Raw genomic sequence first — 20,964 nt, 5'->3', positions numbered from 1 at the left:
GCTGAAAATTGTCCATGTGGTTTACTAACTTTGGAATATGGAGGAATACCAGACTCTTGTTCTGCACACCCTTATATACTCATCAGTGCAGCTGAAGATTATAGTAGTTATTTCTGGCTGTCATGCTATTATATTGGTTCACCTTGAATATATGATCAACTATAAATCTCCAATTTCTCAATGTAACCTGCTCTCTAGCCATATCTCTGTTATCCCACCACTGAGTAGATGCTTTTTGGAGCCTGGGTGTAGGACTTTATATATATCCACCTATATTTTATTTTCATTAGAAAATACCTACCTTTCCAGTTAAAAAGTTTGTGTGTTTTTTTTTTTTTTTTGTATTATGAATTTAACTAGTGCATTATTTATTTCTCTTAGCATGCTTTTCAGCTTTGTGAATGATAAATCTATCTCATCTAGATTTTCAAGTAAATCACTGATAAAAATGCTGGAAAAAGAGCTGAGAATGGAGCTGTACAGTAGAGGCTACAGCTACCTTTTAGGTTAATATGGGTCCATTGATTTTTTTTTTTTTTCTTATTTAAATAAATGTATTGAAATACACATAAACACCTCTTAAAATTTTCCCTATATCCCTCTCCAAGAGTTTCAAGGAAGAATTATTAAAAGAAAAAAAATCTGGAAATATGTACAACATAAACTACATGTGGATCTTTTACTTCTGCAAAGAAGGGGAAGATACCCAGAATATTAATATCATAATTTTTAAAAAGACACATTAAAGTACAAAGGTATAAATAGCCAGATTGTGCAATAGTTAGAATCACTGTGTTTAGAAGTCAAAAACACTTGATTCCAAATTCTGCCTCAAACACTTACTATGGTATGACCCTGGGCAAGTTATCCAGGTTCCATCTGCTCTAGTTCCCCCACTTCAAAATGGAAATATTAGACAATGATCCACTGATTAACACTTTTTAAAAAAGTAGTTAAACCAATTACACATCCAACTAACATGTTCCCATCATGCCTTTAAAAGGCCTTGTTATAACAATCTCTGCATTTCAGTCCAAAAACATTATGCCTAGTCTTTTAGTTTCATAATCTGAATTTTAAGAGGTGAATTTGCAGTGATTTGTGCACAGACCTGTGTTAATTCTTTGTAATTAAATTGTGACTATTCCCTGAGTCAGACTATTTGATTATCTGTTGCAAAATTTTGCCGAGGATGGAATTAATCAATGCCTTCAAAATATAGTAACAGCCTGCAAAATACTTGTTCCCCTTGAGCATGAAGAGAAACATAATCTGTCAGGTATAGAAAAAAGCATATAGTGTCTTTTTCTTTTTTTTTTTTTTTTTTTTTTTTAATGACCCTCCCAAAGTACTTTCTGGCTTCAAGAAAAGGCTCAGGATTATTAATCTGATAATTATCCCACTATTATATAACTAAGCCTTAGGCCTGCTTTAGTCATAAAGAATCATGTGGCAAGCTCTTTGATATAAGGACAAAATCATACTAATGGAGTAAAAGGGTTCAGCTGACATAATTTAGTTCACTTATTAGCCAAGTACTAGAACTATCACTGTGTTCTGTATCTCTTTCTCCATTAAGTATGGAGCTCTTTCAACACTTTTGAAACTTTGCTTTCATTTTTCTGTAAAAACATTAAGGATGTCATGAGTAAATTAGTATGTGACAATCATTGAAAGGTGAGTATATCGTCATATTATAGAAATTAAGGTGTGCTTCGGACTGAGAAAAAGCTAGTGCCTATTACATGTCAAAGACAATTATGAACTAGCTTTGCAGCATTTATTCAGTACAGCCAAATGATCATTATTAATAACTTGCTCTCAGCAGAGATAATCTCGCCAATTTTGCAAGGAGTTGCAAAATTTCAGAGACAAAAGAGATGCCAATAGGGGGATACTGTCTTCCAAGTGGTGCTTATAATGCTACAGACTATCAGAGGAGGGAAGTGTTCATTAGAGGATTATGGAAAACTACATTTGAAGCAGAAAAAAGCCCAAATATTATAAAATAATTTGAAGCCTTTCAGGTTTCAGCATCTACTAGTTCTAGCCTTAGCTAAAGAAAATGAAAACTCTTATTTTAGATTTTTTTAGATGTTTCAAAAATAAATTCTAGAAATCAGAAAAATGCTAGCTAAAACTTTGTTAATTACCAGTTTTCGCTCAGCCACAGTTCAGAGTTGTCAATATTTTCGATAGCATTATTAAATATTTCTACAAATTTTCTGTAGTCACACACAATCACAAAATATGCTGCTACCATTTTCTATCTGAAAATGTGGCTGCAAATAATATTGATATCCATGCACAGAAGGTGAAAAGGACGTGAACTTCATGTGACCTGGAGTATTTCCTAGATCACGTCTACTGTTGGCAGTTAATTGCTATTCCTTGCAGTGTCTTAGCTAAAAGGCACTGTCATCAATACACCATATAAATATGGGTTTCTTAAATTACTCATAATTGTACAAACTTATGAATCACTCTACTGTCATCTGCCATCACTCAAGGTTGATCACTGAAGAGAATGAATATGCCCAGGTGAGATGAAAAAAACTAATCAAGTCACCTTTTGTAGTTCTCCTAGACATTCTAGTTTCAAGATAATATATTTAAATATACAAATAATAAATATTTTCCCCCAGGAATATTAGCTCATTTTCTTTTGAAAATTAATGAGCCCCAAACTAAAATTTCAAGAAATGTTCATTGTCAAGTGTCCAACAGACAAGGCTCAAAGCAGAGAGAAAGTGGAGTGGAAAAGACCACTTGACTGGAGTCAGGAAGACCCGAGTTCAAATTACACCATGGACACTAGCTGTATAAGCAAGTCATGTCATTTGTCTGCCTCTATTTTCTAATCTGCATGATAAGAAATGAGAATATTATTCTCAAAAAAGAAGCAAAATTACTTATACATTAGACTCCTTAAACTTAAGAAATGTTGTACAGCCATGCTCCTTTTAACATACATTTCCTTTGGAAGAGATCCAGGGATTTAACTGGACTGCAAGTTTACTATGAGAATAATGATAATACCTCCTTCCCATCATCATTGTGAGCTACAAATCAGATGCTATTTGGAAAGCACTTTGTACTTTTTTTTTGGGGGGGGAAAGGGGGGAAAGGCAATTAGAATTAAGTGACTTGTCCAGGGTCACACAGCTAAGAAGTATTCCATAACTGAAGCAGATTTGAACTCGGGTCCCCCAGACTGCAGAGCTGGTGCTTTATCCATTGCACCATCTAGCTGCTCCACTTCGTATACTTTCAAGTACTATATAAATTCTAGTTATTGTTATTAGTATTCTCATTATTAATCAATAAATACTTATAAATGACCACTATGTTCTGGGGCTACAAAAAAAGACAAAAGATAGTCTTTGTCCTCAAAGAGCTTACAGTATTATAATAATAATGATGATGATGATAGCTATTATTAAAAAAGGAGAAAATTTTTGGGTCAAGATGACATGTTGATCTGGAGTTTTCAGAGAAATCAATAAGCATTTATTCAATGCTTACCTTGTGCCAAGACCAGTGCTAGACACTGAGAACCCAAAGACAAAAATGAAATAGTCCCTGCTGTCAAGAAGTCTTTTGTCTACTAAAGGGAGAGACAGTGCATGTATCAATAGGGATAAATAACAACTAAATGGTAATAACACAGGGGAGGGAGAGGACTAACAATTAGGGAAATGAGGTTGTACCTGAACTGAGTCTTGAAGAGAACTGGGGGGGAGGGGAGGGCAGAAAGTGAAGATGAGATAATATATATGAAAGCACATATACATTTTAATTAATGTAGTTTTTACTACTGGGCTTATACCCCACAGAGATTTTAAAGAAGGGAAAGGGACCTGTATGTGAAAAAGTGTTTGTGGCAGCCCCGTTTGTAGTGGCCAGAAAGTGGAAACTGAATGGATGCCCATCAATTGGAGAATGGTTGGGTAAACTGTGGTATGTGAATGTTAATGGAATATTGTTGTTCTGTAAGAAATGACCAGCAGGATGATTTCAGAAAGGCCTGGAGAGACTTACATGAACTGATGCTGAGTGAAATGAGCAGGACCAGGAGATCATCATACTTCAACAACAATACTATATGATGACCAGTTCTGATGGAAGTAGATTTCTTTGGCAATGATCCAATTCAGTTTCAATTAATCAATGATGGACAGAACCAGCTACACCCAAAGAAAAGAACACTGGGAAATGAATGTGGATTGTTTGTATTTTTTTGTTTTTCTTCCCAGGTTATTTTTACCTTTCTAAATCCGATTTTTCTTCTGCAACAAGAGAACTTTAAATATGTACACATATATTGTATTTAAGATATACTTTAACATGTTTAACATGTATGAAACTGCCTGTCATCTAGGGGAAGAAGTGGAGGGAACAAAGGAAAAAGTTGGAACAGAAGTGTTTGCAGGGGTCAAGGTTGAAAAATTACCTATGCCTATGTTCTGTCAATAAAAAGATGTAATTAAAAAAAAAAAAAGCTGTAGTTATTGTTCCTTTTATTCTAGGCATGGAATAGCCCATCCAGAAGCATTTGTTTAATTAAAAAAAATAAATTTCACAAATAGTACCCATCTCACAGGGCTGTTATAAGGATGAAATGAATATGTAAACTTTGTAAATCTTAAGGCACTACATAGATTCTAGCTTTTATTATTTTCTTTTGTTGTTAGGGAAACCAAAACTTTTCTTATAATACACTCATTAAAGCAAAAACAAAAAGATGACATAAAATACAAGGCCAGATTCTTTTTGAAAAATGTTTAAGGAAAGGGTAGTTTTTGTTTTTTTTTGTTTTTTTAAAGTCTCTTGGGGCCAAAAATAATCTTTCAAGGACCCCCAAAGCCTCCATTGCTTGCTTGACTCACCTGTCTATAGTCACTATTGGCTGATGAGGGTCAGTCACTGGTTCTCCATTCCTTGAAGAGTCTGTCACACATGGAAGTGGTGATATCTCTGGATATTTCCATAGAGATAAGACATTAAAAAAAAAAAATTTAAACCTCTGGTTAACACACACACACACACACACACACAAACACATACATACATCCACACATCCACATCCACCCACTTAATGGCGTCAAATGAAGTGATGTACTGTACTATCTAAATGTCAATTATAGTCACCTAGCAAAAAAAAAAAAAAAAATTATATATATATATAAAATATGCTAAAACAGAAGCAATTGTGTGATCTTTGCTTAAGACCATGTCATAAACATGGAAGTAATGTAGCCCTCAGGCTTGTTCTCGATAAGCTATCCCTTCACATTTCAGTGCAAGTCACCAAAAGAGAAATTTTTAAAAATATTGAAATATATTTGTTTTGAAAATATACAAAGGGGGCAGCTAGGTGGCGCAGTGTATAGAGCACCAGCCCTGAAGTCAGGAGGACTTAAGTTCAAATCTGGTCTCAGACATTTAACACTTCCTAGCTATGTGACTCTGGGCAAGTCACTGAACCCCAATTGCCTCAGCAAAAAAAAAAAAAAAAAAAAAAAAAAAAAGGAAAATGTACAAAGTACATTTGCTTTGAATTCTCAAGATCTCATAACATAGGAATTTTCTGTTTCCAAGTGTGCCACCTTAAGGTTAAGCACTACTCATGCTTATTTTAGATAGAGTGATATCAGCCACTTAGAAATCCGATCCCAGAATTTAAGGTAAGATTCAAAGGCCTGCAGCTGTTTACTCTGGCTGTGCCAACCAGGGAGCAAGGTTTCAAGCAAATCTGCAGCCGTTTTTGGTTAAGAGCTGTAAATGAGAGAACAACACAGCAATTTCAGGGAGTTCATTTTGCAATCTGGCACAAACTTAAATGTCAGGTTTAAAGCAAAGCTGTAGGAGCTGTAAAGACCCTGGGAACTGGAGGCAGGAAGCAGCTGGCATTAAAAATGGGGAAACAGAAGCTACTAAAATTCACAGGCAGAAAACACCCAGAGTACCAGAAGACTCCAAACAGATCTTGGTGGAATCCATTGACTTTTCGAGCATCAAATGAAACAACTGGATTCTAGAGGGTAAGGACAGACTCAGATAAATGACCCCAGAGATAATCTATAAGATTCATTTTTGTCGAGGGTTTTTAACACTTGTACTTACCCATACACACCTATGAGTATATACGCATACATGTATATACATGAATGTATACATACTTTTATACATACAAACTTCGCAGGTATATACACATCTGTGAATAGCTATCTACATATAAGCTTCATCTTTTTAGTATAGTAGGGGGGATGAAGAGAAACTTCAGACTCAAGAAGAGCTAGCAATCTCTATGTTGCCCAGAAAAAGAACATAGCATATGAGGAACTTTTTGTGGGGATTACAAGTGGTATCTACCCCCTAATATTTCCAAATACCAGGTATATGTTCTGCTGGAGCCTCTGTTGCAGGCAATGAGTACCCATGTTTAGACACAACAAACATTAACCATCTGCCATCTATATATAAAGCTAAGCACTGGGTGAGACACAATCTTTGGAGAGGATATGGCCTATGTCCCTTTGGAATATATAGCCCAGTGTTTCAGAACAGGGGGATAATTCCTTTTCTGTTGGCCAGAAAGTGGGAAATAAGAAGCTCCCAATTCTAGTGCAATAAATTTAAGTGTCAGAAAGAAAAAGACTATGGAGTAGGGTGGGGGAAGAGACAAATTAATTATATAGTGGAAGGGTATGGGTAATGCCTTCTCATAGAAGCTGATTTTTTATTTTTTTTTATTTTAAGGCAATCAGGGTTAAGTAACTTGCATATGGTCATGCAGCTACAAAGTGTCAAGCATCTGAGGCAAAATTTCAATTCAAGTTTTCTTGACTGAAGGGCCAGTGTTCTGGTTGCTACTTTTTAAAAAAAATTCTTTTTAATATAAAAAAAATACATTATGGATCAAATAGGTTTTTGCAGGCTGACCTGGGAAGCAAGTAATCAATTATAGCAGTATTTGGATAGGAAGATGTACCCAAAAAGTCCATTTATAGAAGTTTTGTTTCTTCAGAATTAAACCTATTTATAGGTTAAGGACTGACTGTATTTGCATGACTAAGCTATAAAAAAACCCAGAACTTCTACTAAGAACTTCAACAAATTCTTAATTATTAAACTGTTAGGATAGTTCTGCAATTCAGAAAGACCTTTTTTAGACATCATCCTCAAGCACAAAATGCCTAAATAAGTTAAAAGTTTTTGGAGAGAAAGCATACGTTTTGATCTATTACATGGTAAGTAGTAAATGAAATTTCAGTAAACTAACATAAAACAGACCCTTATTATTATCTTATGTTTAATTCATTTAAAAGAAATAAAAATGGGGCAGCTAGGTGGCGCAATGGATAGAGCTCAGCCCTGAAGTCAGGAGGACTAGAGTTCAAATCTAACTCAGACACTTAACACTTCCTGGCTCTGTGACCCTGGGCAAGTCACTTAACTCCAATTGCCTCAGCCAAAAAAAAAAAAAAAAAAAAGAGGAAATAAAGACAATGATTTGTCTTTCCCTAGAAATGTTCTGAAGTGGTCAGAATTCTACCATGAGTATGACCTAGGTGACTTCTTGGAACACTTACAATTGAGAAATTACATAATTTCATTTTTTAAAAAACAACAAACTTCTTGAAGACTGAATGAATACACAACTTCTAAATTCATCTGCTTATGGTGCAGTGGAAAAAAAGAGTTGAACTTGGGAAACTTGGGTTCAGATCTCAGCTGTCATTTACTATCTCTGTGATCCTAGACAAATCAGATTCCTGGGATCTCAATTTCTTTATAAAATAGAACGTTGGTTTACATAGCTTTTGGGGTCTCCTCCATTCTAAACATGTGATCTCATATTTCTGGGTGTCTTTGAGAGTACAGTGAAGCAAGTACCTGTTCCAATTGTAGTATCTCCCTTGGCTATGTCTCCATTTCTCTGGTCGTTCGCTTTCTACAAAAGAAAATACATTATTTTATAAATAAGAGTAGTAATGGAAAATAGATGAAGAAAAAAAAATAATCCTGTTCTAAGCCAGGAAGGAAGAAAGAATGCCATTACCTTATCTGTAGCTTCTGTTTTTCTAGTTCTTTTCATAATTTCTTCAAGTCGCTACCAAGAAAGAAATAGCAAGCCAGAATTAGATCTAGGAATAGTGAGCCCAGCACATTTTACAAATGAAGCAAATAAGCGATGTTTTCAGACCTTTGTGCTAATTTTGGAGGAAATAATCACTGTTTCTCAAATATATGCCAGAATTGTGCTCACATGTTTAAAAAAAAAAATGTATCAATACCTTTTTGTTTTTACATCACTTTCATTTCCAAAAAGGTCCCTCTCTCTTCCCCTAACCAAGGAAACAATTATTATAACAAAGAAAAAGGGGAAGGGGAAAAGCAATTCAGCAAAATCAACAAATACACCAGTCACCTCTAGCATCATATACAATACTCCCTAAATATAGTCTCCCATCTCTGCCAAGAAGGAACAAGGTATTGAACAAAAGAGAGAGTTTCTCACTTAGGAGTTTCAGTATGGTGTTAAGTTAGACATAGGAAATAATGTCCTTAGAGTAATGGTGGCTAAGCATCAGAATGGATTATTTAATGGAAAGAGAAAAGGATCTTATTTTCCTGGGACCATTGAACAGTATTATTGTTTAGGAGTTGGGGATGGAGAAGCGGTTTTTTCTAAACACTCTCCAGATAGCATAAATGACCAGGAAACTGTGTGCACAATTGCTGTAAGCAGCGTGTCAAGTTACCTTCTTCCTTTCCAAGCGCGCCTGCTCTTCTCTTTGGAAATGCTTTTCTCGTTCTTGTCGAACCCTCTCAGCTTCTTCTCGTAAGCGGGCTTCTTCTTCTCTCTGAAGAAAATAGAGGCCCTTTGTTTTACCATCAAATGAGTACTTAGACAATAAATGATAAAAAAAAAAAAAAAGTGTACTTGGACATACAAAATAAGGTAGACATTAAATTTTCTTATACAAGGCCTTAGTTGCATACACATCAGTCAGCAACATACAGCTAGTACCTAATGTGGGTACAAAAATGTGCAAAGCAGAAGATACATTTTTCCATTTGTCTAATTTCTTCTTTGATCTTCAATTTGATTTATTATAATGCATTTTTTTTACTTATATATAAATATTAATAATAACTGTTTATTAATTACTAACTTACTGTAGTATAAAAATAATGCAATCCTTAGCATTTTTGCCATGGCTACTTTTAATTCCACTGATTTTATAGGAGAAAAGTTGGAAAGAGTCATCTTCTTGAATTCAAATCTGGCCTCAAGACATTTACTAGTGATGTAACTCTGGGCAAATCACTTAAACTTGTTTGCCTCAGTTTCCTGATAAGTCAAATGAGCTGAAGAAGGAAATGGCAAACCACTTCAAACTCCAAATAGGATCATGAAGTTTTGAACATGACTGAAAAATGATTGAACACCACAGAGTAATAACAATGAAAAATACAATTTCCTTTTGAGATTTGAAATCTGACACAAGATCCTAGATTTTGAGCTACAAAGAACCTAAGAGGCAATCTAGTCCAACAACTACTACTTTTTAAGTGCTGAGGAAATAAGTTAAATGACTTGCCCAAGATCATACAAGAAATAAGAGGCAGAAGGTTTGCATGCTGGTCTGAGTCCAAAGTCTCTACCCTAATGTCTTTTACTTTTTTTTTTTTTTTTTTAAACTAAACCTGAGACAGAAGAGGAATAATCACAGGGGATCTCCTAAGCCCTTTGAAAACATGCTCCCCTTCCAGGCATCCACGCACCTGTTTCTGGACCCGCTCCATTTCTTCTCTTTCTCGTCTCTCTCGTTCTTCTTCTTGCCGCCGCAACTGTTCTACCCTCTCCCGGGCCTGTTCCTGCTCCCTCTCAGCCTCGAGCCTTCGGGCCTCCTCCTCTCGACGAGCTCTTTCTTCAGCTACTCTCTGAGCTAATTCCTCTTTCTTCCTCCTGGGAAGGGAGCAGGACAAAGAGTTGCCTGAAGGAGTTCTGGATTGTGGGTTATTACAGAGATGATTGGCCGATATGACTGGCAGAAAATCTCCACTGAGAACTTTGAATAGTGATAAAGGATAAAATGTGAATATTTCAAGAAATACAATGAGAATAAGTTACCTTATATACCTTACAGGAGGTTCACACCTTCAGAGATTTGACTGTCCTCCAAAGTTGAGATCTAATACTATGCTGCTTCAGTGACTAAATGGAAACTTTTCATTTCAAAGAAATTCAGAAAAACCAGTCCATGTTATAAAGGGTCTGATTACTATTCTTTGACCATGAGTATGAACCTTAAATTATTTGCCAGTAATTGAGATGGAATTGCATCGACCTATTTCTAATGGGTCATTTATTGTTATTTAGTCATTTTCATGTCCAATTCTTCATGATCCCACTTGGGATTTTCTTGATAAAGATACTAGAGGAGTTTACCATTTCCTTTTTCAGTTCATAGAAGAGGAAACTGGGGTAGATAGGGTCAAGTGACTTGAGTAGGGTGACACAGCTAGTAAGTATCTGAGGTCGGATTTGAACTTGGGTCCTCCTAACTTCAGAGCTGGTGTTCTATCTACTGTGCCACCTAGCTGATTCTACGTCTTATATTCTCTCCCAGCTGCTCATAGGGTCAGGAAGACTTAGCTGTGTCACCCTCTTTTAACCCTGCTTGCCTCAGTTTTTCATGTGTCAAATGATCTGCAGAGGAAATGACAAACCACTCCAGTTTCTTTGTTAAGAAAATCCTAAATGGGGTCACAAAGAGCTGGAAATAACTGAAACAATTTTCCAACTTCAAGCCTGGCACTCTGTTCACTGTGCCATCTTGCTGCCATCTGGATCATTCTGCCTAATAAAGGAAGAATCCTAATCCCATCATCATATGATGGACCACAAAGGGACCTCAGATCATTGAGGTCATTCCCTTCATTTTATAAATAAATAAACATAAATATAAAATATTCATTTTATAAATAAGTAAACTGTAGTCCAGAAAGGTTAAGTGATTTGTCTAATAGATCACACATGTAGTAAGTGGCAAAACTATGTTTTGAAATTAAGACCTGCCTGCTATAAAAGAGGCAAGAAAAAGCTTTTACAGTAAAGGGAAACAAAGGAAGGGAAGGAAAGTGAGTGAACTTTACTCTTATCAGAATTCCTCAAAGAGGAAATAATACAAATATTCAGTATGAGTATGGAAATCTATCTTACTCTGCAGGAAAGTAGGAGAGGAAAGAAAGAGGGTGATATAAGGGAGGGCATATTGGGAGAGGAGGTGGTCAGAAGGCAAAATATTTTTGAGGAAGGGCAGGGTGAAAGGAGAGAGAGAACAGAATAAATGGAAGGGGGAATAAAGTTAGCAAAAGAAATTGTGAAAAGAATTTTGAAGCAAGTCTCTCTGAAGGCCTCATTTCTCAAATGCATAGGGAATTCAGTCAAAGATAAAAAAAAATCATTTTCCAATTGATAAATGATCAAAAGATATGATTTGCAGATGAAGTAATCAAGCAATTTATAGTCATATAAAAATACTCTAATTCAATATTGGTTGGAGAAATACAAATTAAAATAGTTATGAAGTATTATTTCATACCTATTAGATTGACTAATGGGCCACAAAAGGAAAAGGATAATTGTTGGAGGGAATGTGAGGAAAATGAGACCTTAATGCATTGTTGGTGGAATTTTGAAATTATTTAACCATTCTATAGAGCAGTTTGGAACTATGCTCAAAAGGCTATAAAAATCATGCATACTCTTTGATCTAACAATACCACTATTAGGCATTTATCCCAAAAGATATTAAAAAAAAGGTAAAAACTTAAATGCACAAAAATATTTGTAGCAGCTCTTTTCCCAAGGCAAAAAATTTGAAAATTGAGGGGATGCCTATCAATTGGGGTATGGCTGAATAAATTGAGGCATGTGATTATGATGGAATATTATAAGAAATGATGAGTAGGATGCTCTCAGAAGATTTTTAAGATCTCATGAAAAAGTGAAATGGATCGTCTAGCAAAATTGTGGGATGATCAACTGTGAATGAATTGGCTATTCTCAGTAGTACATGATCCAAGACTACTCTGAAGGACTTATGACAAAGGATAATTATCCATTTCCACAAAAAAGAACTGATTGTGTCTGAAAAAAATTGAAACATACTTTTTTAAACAAACTTATTTTTCTTCAGTTTATTTTATTTATTTTTTTCTGGAGGGGAAGGTCTATGTATTCTTTAGCAGCATGACTTTTATGGAAATGTTTTATATAACTTCACATGTGTTTTCTTGATATGGGTTGGGGGAATGAAGAGAATATAGAACTCCAAGTTTTAAAATAAATGTTAAAAATTGTTTTCCATATACCTGAGGGTAAATAAAATATTAAATAAAAAGAGGGTAAAGGGTGACTTTTAAAAATAATTGTAAAATATAAAAAAAAAGAAAAAGAAAAAGAAAGCAAGCCTGCTGACCCAGAGGCAGCACTTATTACACTACTCCATGTTGATGTCCAAGGTCAAGCACTTGCAAATTTACTGGCCAGAGTTAAAAAATAGCTTGACCCTATCCTACAGGGCAAGACTAACTAAGTAAATTTGTTGACTTTAGTGTCTAACATCTTGGGATAATATCTGAGCAAAATACCACAGGAATGGAGCATTTGTGTTTCATATAAGTTAGAAGTTTCTTCATAGGAAGACAATTTATATTATTTTAAAAAATTTATTATTTTAAAAAATACCAAATGGATAGATGAATACTACTTAATAAAGCTTCTGAAATAGCTTACTTGGACTTGAAGACAGAAGGACTGGAGTTCAAATCCTGCTTCAGACACTAGTTGTATGACCCTTAAACTATCTCAGCCTTTGTTTTCCCCAATTGTAAAATGCGGTAATAATGGAACCTCTCTTCCAGAGTTTTTGTGAGGATTAGATGATATGTGGAAAGTGCTATGTAAACCTTAGAGCACTATGTAAATACCTGCTATCTACATTTTTAAAAACTTAGTTTGTATCAATATTATTTTAAGGACTGATCCATTTATCATTCAGATATGATTTTTCTGGCAGACCCTTACTCAAAAATCAACTCTGCTCTTTTACCTCTCAAGCTCTTCCTGTTCCTTCTTCTCCCGTTCTTCCTTCTCTCTCTGTTCCCGAGCTAGCCTCCTCTTCTCAGCCAGCAGTCTTGTGGCCTCTTCTGGGTCAGTGGTTCCTGCAGAGGTCTTACCCAAACCAGATGAAGGTGCAGTGGCTGGCAGAGATGGCACTGATGCTGGAGTGGCTGGAGCAGCTGTTCAATTCAAGGAGAAATAAAATTCATTGGAAACAAATCCCATGAAAAGAACAGACAAAATGGTCCAGAGACTCTCAGTTTATAATTCAGGGTCCAAAAAACAGCAAGAAAAAATTCTGAGGCTTCAAGAACCTGCTGCAAAATTTTATTCCTAAATTTAGGCAATAAATGACAAAAAAAGTTTACTTAAACATACACAGCAAAGTAAACATTAATTCTTCTTACACAAGGCCTTGTTTACGTACAAATCAATCAATAACATACATCAAGTACCCACCGTGAGTATGGAAATATACAAAATGGAAGATAAAATTTTCCATTTGTCTCATTTCTTCACTGCCTTTAACTTGATAGCCAGTAATTACTAATAGTAATACTATTATAGTCTATATAGTCTTAACTATGGTGTAATCCAATCCTTAGCATTCTTACCATGGAGATTTACAGCTGAAATCATGTCATCATGAGCCAGGAATGAGATGTACTGAGGCTACACTTTTCTTACCTCTCACACTGTTATCAGGAAGGAGTGGGCTATGGCTAAAGGACATACAATGTTTGCCTATGTTTGTGTATCCCATACCTTCATCTTAATCTGTTTGACTGAGAGATGAAGAAGCAACAACCAACAACTCAAATTCCAAAGTTTTTTCACTAGAGTCATAAAAAATATAAAAAGAAATTCCTCGCCATTCATTATACCCTCCTAGCTCCTATCCAAAAGTCCGGAGGTCATGCTCCAATACAAGATGAAAAAGAAAATTGGGGATTCAGTATGCAATTGTACTGTATACACAACAGAAGTGTTAAATCCTGGGCTGCGGGCAACTCAACCAAATGAGGCCCTGACCAGATTAAAATATAATTGGGAAACATTAAAAAAAATAAAACTCCACCAAAACATATATTACTGCATGGTTTCTCAGTAAATATGTAACCCACAAGGATCCTTATTATTCAGTTTAACGGACCTGGTGATGTCTGTTTCTATATAAGTTTGATACCACTGCCCTATATCATCTAGGATCAACCACATATTACAGTGAGATCCTAGCATCATATCATCTCTGGTAGCTGTCAATTTTAATGTAGTTGCTGGCATTACAGTAGACAGAAAGAATATTGGAAATGTCTTCAGGGAGACTGAATTTGTTCAAACACCCAGCAGCTTTGAAACTCTGGGCAAGCCACCTATCCTTTCTTAGCCGCAGTTTGTTCATCCACAAAATGGAGATAATTAATAGCACCTACTTTGTGTCGTGGTTGTGATGCTCAAATTAGATATGTAAAGTGCTTTCCAAACTATAAAACACTCCAGAAATGTTAGCTGTATTATGTCTGTCTTTTCCCTAATCTGTGATTATTGGTCATTTAATTTCACTCTAATATAAGTTTTTCTGCTGACTGTATTCTGTATTCTTGAAAGCAGGGATTATCCTGCTTTATACCATATATCCTGTCTTATACCTTAGTAAAAACAAGCACCCAGAAAATACACTTGCTTTCAGGCTGAGCAATGAATAAATGTTTATCGAACAAATGAATATACACATTATCTTCTTTGGGCTTTTTAAATCTCTCATTATTCTTTTCCCCTCTTCTGACAACACTTCCTTTTATATTACTCATCTATCTTCTTTCTGTCACATTTCCTTCATGCTTTAATCACTCTCTAGCATCTTCTGATCCTAAGAGTTGTAAATGTGAATGTTAATGCCTTCATTGGGCTTTCCGGGGCCTAACAGGAGAGTACCCTAAGTGGAAACAAAACATAGGCAGACAATCTTGGCTCTGAGATTTTCTTTGGTCCTTTCCCAACTCTCTCTAGTACCTCTAGAGGGGGCAGGGAGGCAGAGACAGAACATCATGACATTTTGCATATTTACTTTTACATGACTATGTCCACCCATGGGCAAGCAAACTCTGAACACTAAGTCAATGACTGCCCTGAAACAATGTACATAAGACATTTTCCTACTGACCACTATTTACCCCAGCCTTTTTTGTGCTCCAGGATGGATTATAGTTTCAATTTTCTTCATGCATTTCAATGTAATTTATAAAGGCAAATTCCCATATCTCATCAATGATGTTGACTTTTTTTTAGTATGTATATTATATATTATATATATATACACATACATATATATCTACCTATCTATCTATCTCTCTCTATAAAATTTTGCAGTTTTTTCCCTACAAAGTTCCATTCTAATGCTTCATCATGGGGTGTTGATGAACCTGTGTCCTAATCTATCCTGGAAAAACAGAAGTGTGGGCCTAGCATGTAGTATGCACTTTAAAAATGCTTATTTGCTAACTGATAAGAGATAATATTTATTTTTCTAAGTAAGTTCAGAGAGATTCCTCCCTGAGAGGAATTTTCTAAGTAAGTTCAGAGAGATTCCATAGCCCATGACTATACATGAACATGTGCCTCAGCTTGGCAATTCGCAAATACTGTACATGTGGTCACAGAGGGGTTGAAATCTGTCTCAATGGAAAGAGTACCCAGAATGATTATTAAATCACTGATGCCTGAAATATTGCATTAACTTATAAGTAAAGATATATCACATGCATAGAAGCTGAGTGAATTTACTAAAGGGCATAGGGAGAATGGCCAAGAAGTATCTCAGGAATCCTAGTGTTCATTTTAAATTTTACTCCTTTGTCCATCATCATTAGACTCAGATTTGAAAATAGGCAACAGAAGTAAAAGACATCTTAAAACCCTTCAAGCAAGAACTCCTATTCTCTTTTTTCCTAAAAACTCCTCAATTGCATCCCATTGATGATCTTTAGATTGGCAACTTTTAGTTGTATTATTTCAGCCCAAAGATAGCAAAATTTCTATTGCAACACTGATTTTTATTAACATGGGATTTTAGATAAATTATGTTCTGATTCTACTTTGGCATATGTTGTCATGGTTTGAAGAAAATTCTAGTATGAGTTAATTAATGCATACTTTCAAACTAGGTGATAAAGGGAAGTACAGTCAGTTTTAAAAATATAAAAGCTGTAAATTCTGGATAAAATTCTGGACATTTTAGAAAACTGGATTTCTCTCTTTTTTGTGGGTTATTTTTATTATAGCTTTTTATTTATAAGATATATGCATGGGTAATTTTTCAGCATTGACAAGTGCAAAACCTTTTGTTCCAAGTTTTCCCCTCTTTCCTCTCCCCCTCTCCCCCAGATTGCAGGTAGACCAATACACGTTAAATTATATGTTATGGATTTCTCAAATGTAAGCAGAAAAAACCCAATTAGTGTCCACATAAAAATTTTTTTCTTTTTAGTGTGGTTTTTGGGCAATGGAAGCACTAAGTAAAGAAATGATTTGAGCAGAATAAACCTGTGTGCATAGTGCATCTATACATACCATCAAAGAGAGTACTGGTTTGAGAAATATATCTCATTGTCAAAATATTCAGTGAATTTATGGATACATTACAATCTAGAAGAGGACTGGATATATTGTTGGTCAGTCGGGTTCTTTCAGTCATGAATGACTTCCTCAGTTTATAATTCAGATACTTCTTCATGACCCCATTTAAGTTTTTTTTTTTGGCAAAGATACTGGAGTGATTTGCCATTTTCCTTCTTCATATTTATTTGACAGATGAGAAACTAAGGCAAACAAGATTAAGTCACTTAGCCAGAATAAGTATCTGAGGCCAGACTTGAAGTCACAAAGAGGGCGCCTTCCTCTCCAGAGCCAGCATTCTGCCTCACTACCTATTTGCCCTGGGTCCATAGAGAGTCTAACCCTTTACAATGCTATTCTGTATCCATCTACAGTTTTATTTTTATTTATTCAATATTCCCCAATCTTTTGCAGTGCTTAGCTCAATATCTGGCATAGAGGGTCCATCTGTCCTATGTTCATCTAACTTTCTTTTGCTCAATTATAAACTTTTCCATTGTCTTGTGTATTGCACATATTCAGCACTTGATACTTTGTAATAGCTAACATTTTCATAGCAAGGTAAAAGTTTGCAAAGAGCTTCATGTATACTTCCATTCTGTCCTAACAGCAATTCTTTGAGATCCCCACTTGCAAATGAGGAAACTGAGGCTGAGAGAGGGGAAACAATTTGCCTTTTTAGATTTCAAACCTATCTTCCTCACTCTAATTTAACACAAGCAACTCAATTGCTTCTAAATGTTTTAGTGATAAATGTATATGCAAATAAAGATAATCTCAACCCCTCAAGAAAGTTATTAACTTTTTAGTGCTCTAGGCAGTTCTGGTAGAGGGAATTACCTCATCTGGGAGTTCTTCATAGGCCCAGGTTCCTATCTCTAATGTCACATAGTAACTATATTGTCAAAAATAATTTTAAAGCTATAAATGGAATAAGAGATTGAATTGGAGTCATGGGTTCTATTTCTATTTCTGCCATAATCAAGCATCAACCCCCCAGAATCTCCATCTGTGTAAAAAGAAAAAAAATTTTTGTTTGTTTGTAGTTGTCATTTTTACAGGCTTTGCAAGTTTATGCATATTCTTTACTATGAGTAAAAGTACTCACAGTACCACTGGTCCTGCTATTGGCTCAATAATCGTGGAGAAGGGTTCACCTATCCCTTGCCAACTGCTAAACAAAAGGCCCTGAGAGAGAAATAGCAGGTAGCTTCTTGTGTGGCGCAAGTAGAATCACCACCACCTTGACCACCATCTTTTCATGGACGCTGATAGAAACAGTCCAGAACTCCAAGCCAAAAAGCCTTGGGAATAGCAGTGTCCCCCCCCAAGCCCCAGACCTGCTTCTAGCCCAGCTCCCACAGCTACAAAGAAGGGGAGAAATCATTGTGGAGAGGGGAACTTACCTCCCTTATTACCACCAGCAACTGCTGACCAACTGTCACCAACAGGCAGATAAGCACAGAAGCCTTAGGAAGAGCAGCACCCTCCCCCACCAGACTATTGGTCCTGCTTCCAGGTCTAACCTTCACAGCCATTATCTGCTGTGGAGAAGGGCCCCGCCTTCCCCAACAATTGCCAACCAACTGCCACTAATGAGCAGGCAAGCCAGCCTACCTGATGTAGCAAAGCATCCTGAGAGAGGGAGACAAGAAGTATATGCTGGGCAGGTCAGTTTATCAAAACCACTTTGATCACACTTCCCCTCTGCCCAAAATGGAGATAGCTCAGGATCCTGAATCTAAGAGCCTTTGGAATGACATCTGGTAACTGCTCCTGCCGGTGCCCAAATTGACATTTCTACTGAAGACCCAAAGAAGAAAGTTCTTAATACCAAAATCTTTGGAACTGTCAAATGGCCCAACATCAGAAATGGATGCGATTTAATCAGGGACATGAAAGTAACTTTAAAAGAGATATTACCCTATTGTCACTGTACCCTAAGGACTATGGGACTTTTCTATTTAACTTACAAATGAAGCTTTTCATATGTGTTGTCTTCCCCAATGGGAAGGACCAATGGACTGAGAGGTCCTTATGCCTTCTATTTATATTTCCAGTGTTTAATAAAATATTTTGCATTTCATACTTAATAAATGCTGCATTCAAGTTTATGAAATCTAATATAATCCTTCTATTTTTTCCCTATCTTACTATATATTTAATTGACAATAGGAAAACTCTTAACAAAACAGCTACTCAGATGATTGCTCTCATTACTTTTTGCTTTCTATTTCAAAAAGACATAATAGGACATGAGGATTTTAAATTGGCCTTATTTTGAAATATAAAAATTTAAATGTCATATAAAGTTTTTTTTGAATATTAAAAATTTACTTTTGGAAAACATGTAATCTAAATCCTAGTTACCAGAAGTAAACACAAATTAGACTTTAATTTTGAATCTATAAATACATTCCACTAGATAAAACTGAATTCCAAAACCTTCATAAGTGTAATTGATTTGCTGTGCTAATAAAGGACAACAAACACAAAATAGTAGATAATCCAAAATCTCTTACACTGATAGCTCTGGCATGCTGTCAATATGGGCAAAGACAGATTTAAAGATTCAAACAAATAAACATCAATAATAATGTCACATAGAACTTTACAATTTTCAAAGCACTGTCTTATCTCATGATCCTCACAGTAATCTTCAGAGGTTGACAGAAAAGATATAGGATCCCCTTTGAACTCTCTTACAGAGATATGAATCTATCATTCCTATTTCATAGATAAGACTGGGTGTGGAGAGGTTAAATGATTCACCTTAGGCCACATACCTAGTTAATAGCAGAATTGGGCCCCAGCCTACCTCTCTAGTCCCCTTTAAGCACTTTATATATGGTTCAAGACAGACTTGCCTACTTGCTCTTCCTTACATAGAACCCCTCCATCTCCCACCTTAATACATTAGTAAGAGCTGTCTTTCAGTCACCCTATACTTGAATTTCCTGGATTCCTTCAAGAATGAGCTAAACATGAGACCTTTCAAGCCCCCTTAGTAGCTGATACCCTTGTCTCTCTCCTCCCTCCACCAGGCTATCTTGTATCTGTTTTGTATAAGTCTAAATATGTGTGTATTGCCTTTGTTATTGGAATGTAAACTCCTTGAGGGCAGAAACTATTTTATTTTGCCTTGCTATGATTGACATTGAGTAGAATGCCTGGCATATAGTAAATATATAATACATATTTGCTAATTGATTAAAACCTCATTCAGTATTCTTTCAGAAACTTGGATACTTATTATCTTGTATGATTCTAAGCAAATCAACCTAGCCTGAGTTAAAATGATGATAATAAAAGTAGCTACACCTTGTAGGGCTATTATGAACATCAAAAGAGAGAATATTTGTAAAACTCTTAGCATAGTGATTGGCACATAGTAAGTGCTATATAAATAGTTATTCTCTTTCCCTTTCCTTCTTCCTTTCATTTTATAATTTTTTGAGAAAAATACACATACTGATATCTTCTTAGCATCTGTGCCTAAAGTAGTATTAGAGAATTCAGTGTTAGAGGGAAGATCATCTATTCCAAAAACTGCCTTTACAACATTCCCATCCAATTATCTAGTATCTGCTTGATGTCCTTTAGTACAGGGAAACCTACTACTAGCTTCTGAGGCAGTCAATTCCATTCCTCTTTTGGACAGCTGTTTGGAAAATTTTCCTTAGAAGGGGCTAATCAATTCTTTGGTGATTTTTGCCTATTTCTTCTAGTTTTGCCCTCTTGGCTTCAAGGAAGTCACATACATAGCAATCTGAATCCCTCTTCTACATAAATGCCATTCAAGTATTTGATAACAATTCTTCCCCCCATTAAATCTCTTCTCCAGGCTAAAAATCCACAGTTCCTCATTGTATCTAGGCCTTTTATCATGGCCTGGACTTCTTGTTTGTGAACATTCTCCTTAATATCTCTGGGATCCCTGTGCAATACCTGGACTGGCCATTCTTCATTTCTGATGAATAACTAACTCACTTCCTTTTATAGTCATGTATGTAAGTGAGGGAAGAGAAGGTATGGAACATCCACTTTTAGAAATATAATAGGGAATCATAATAGAAAGAGTCTACAGACTCAAATAAAAATAGAATAACCACTTTAATTTTGATAATTTTTGTACACATAAGATGAGAAATCTCATCCCATTATCTTAAGTGTCTGAATAAATGTCTATAACAATTTCTAAAGTACAG

The 20,964-nt window shown here is 35.6% G+C and overlaps 1 protein-coding gene across 7 annotated transcripts in view; it reads right to left on the bottom strand.

Annotated features, from left to right (window-relative positions):
- Positions 1 to 20,964, bottom strand: part of MAP7 (microtubule associated protein 7) — a 237,560-nt gene that overhangs the window by 11,920 nt on the left and 204,676 nt on the right. For all 7 annotated transcript variants that reach the window (XM_031964212.1, XM_031964210.1, XM_031964211.1 and 4 more), the window contains 6 exons: positions 13,131 to 13,320; positions 9,796 to 9,979; positions 8,769 to 8,870; positions 8,066 to 8,116; positions 7,900 to 7,957; positions 4,890 to 4,977 (listed from right to left, as the gene is read on the bottom strand). In XM_031964212.1, the coding sequence (XP_031820072.1) occupies positions 4,890 to 4,977; positions 7,900 to 7,957; positions 8,066 to 8,116; positions 8,769 to 8,870; positions 9,796 to 9,979; positions 13,131 to 13,320 (673 nt within the window). The remainder of the gene's footprint in view (positions 1 to 4,889; positions 4,978 to 7,899; positions 7,958 to 8,065; positions 8,117 to 8,768; positions 8,871 to 9,795; positions 9,980 to 13,130; positions 13,321 to 20,964) is intronic.

The sequence above is a fragment of the Sarcophilus harrisii genome, chromosome 4 (genome assembly GCF_902635505.1).
Source record: "Sarcophilus harrisii chromosome 4, mSarHar1.11, whole genome shotgun sequence".
Taxonomy (NCBI): domain Eukaryota; kingdom Metazoa; phylum Chordata; class Mammalia; order Dasyuromorphia; family Dasyuridae; genus Sarcophilus; species Sarcophilus harrisii.
The sequence above is the reverse complement of the archived record's forward strand: the minus strand, read 5'-3'. Positions and strand labels throughout refer to the sequence as shown.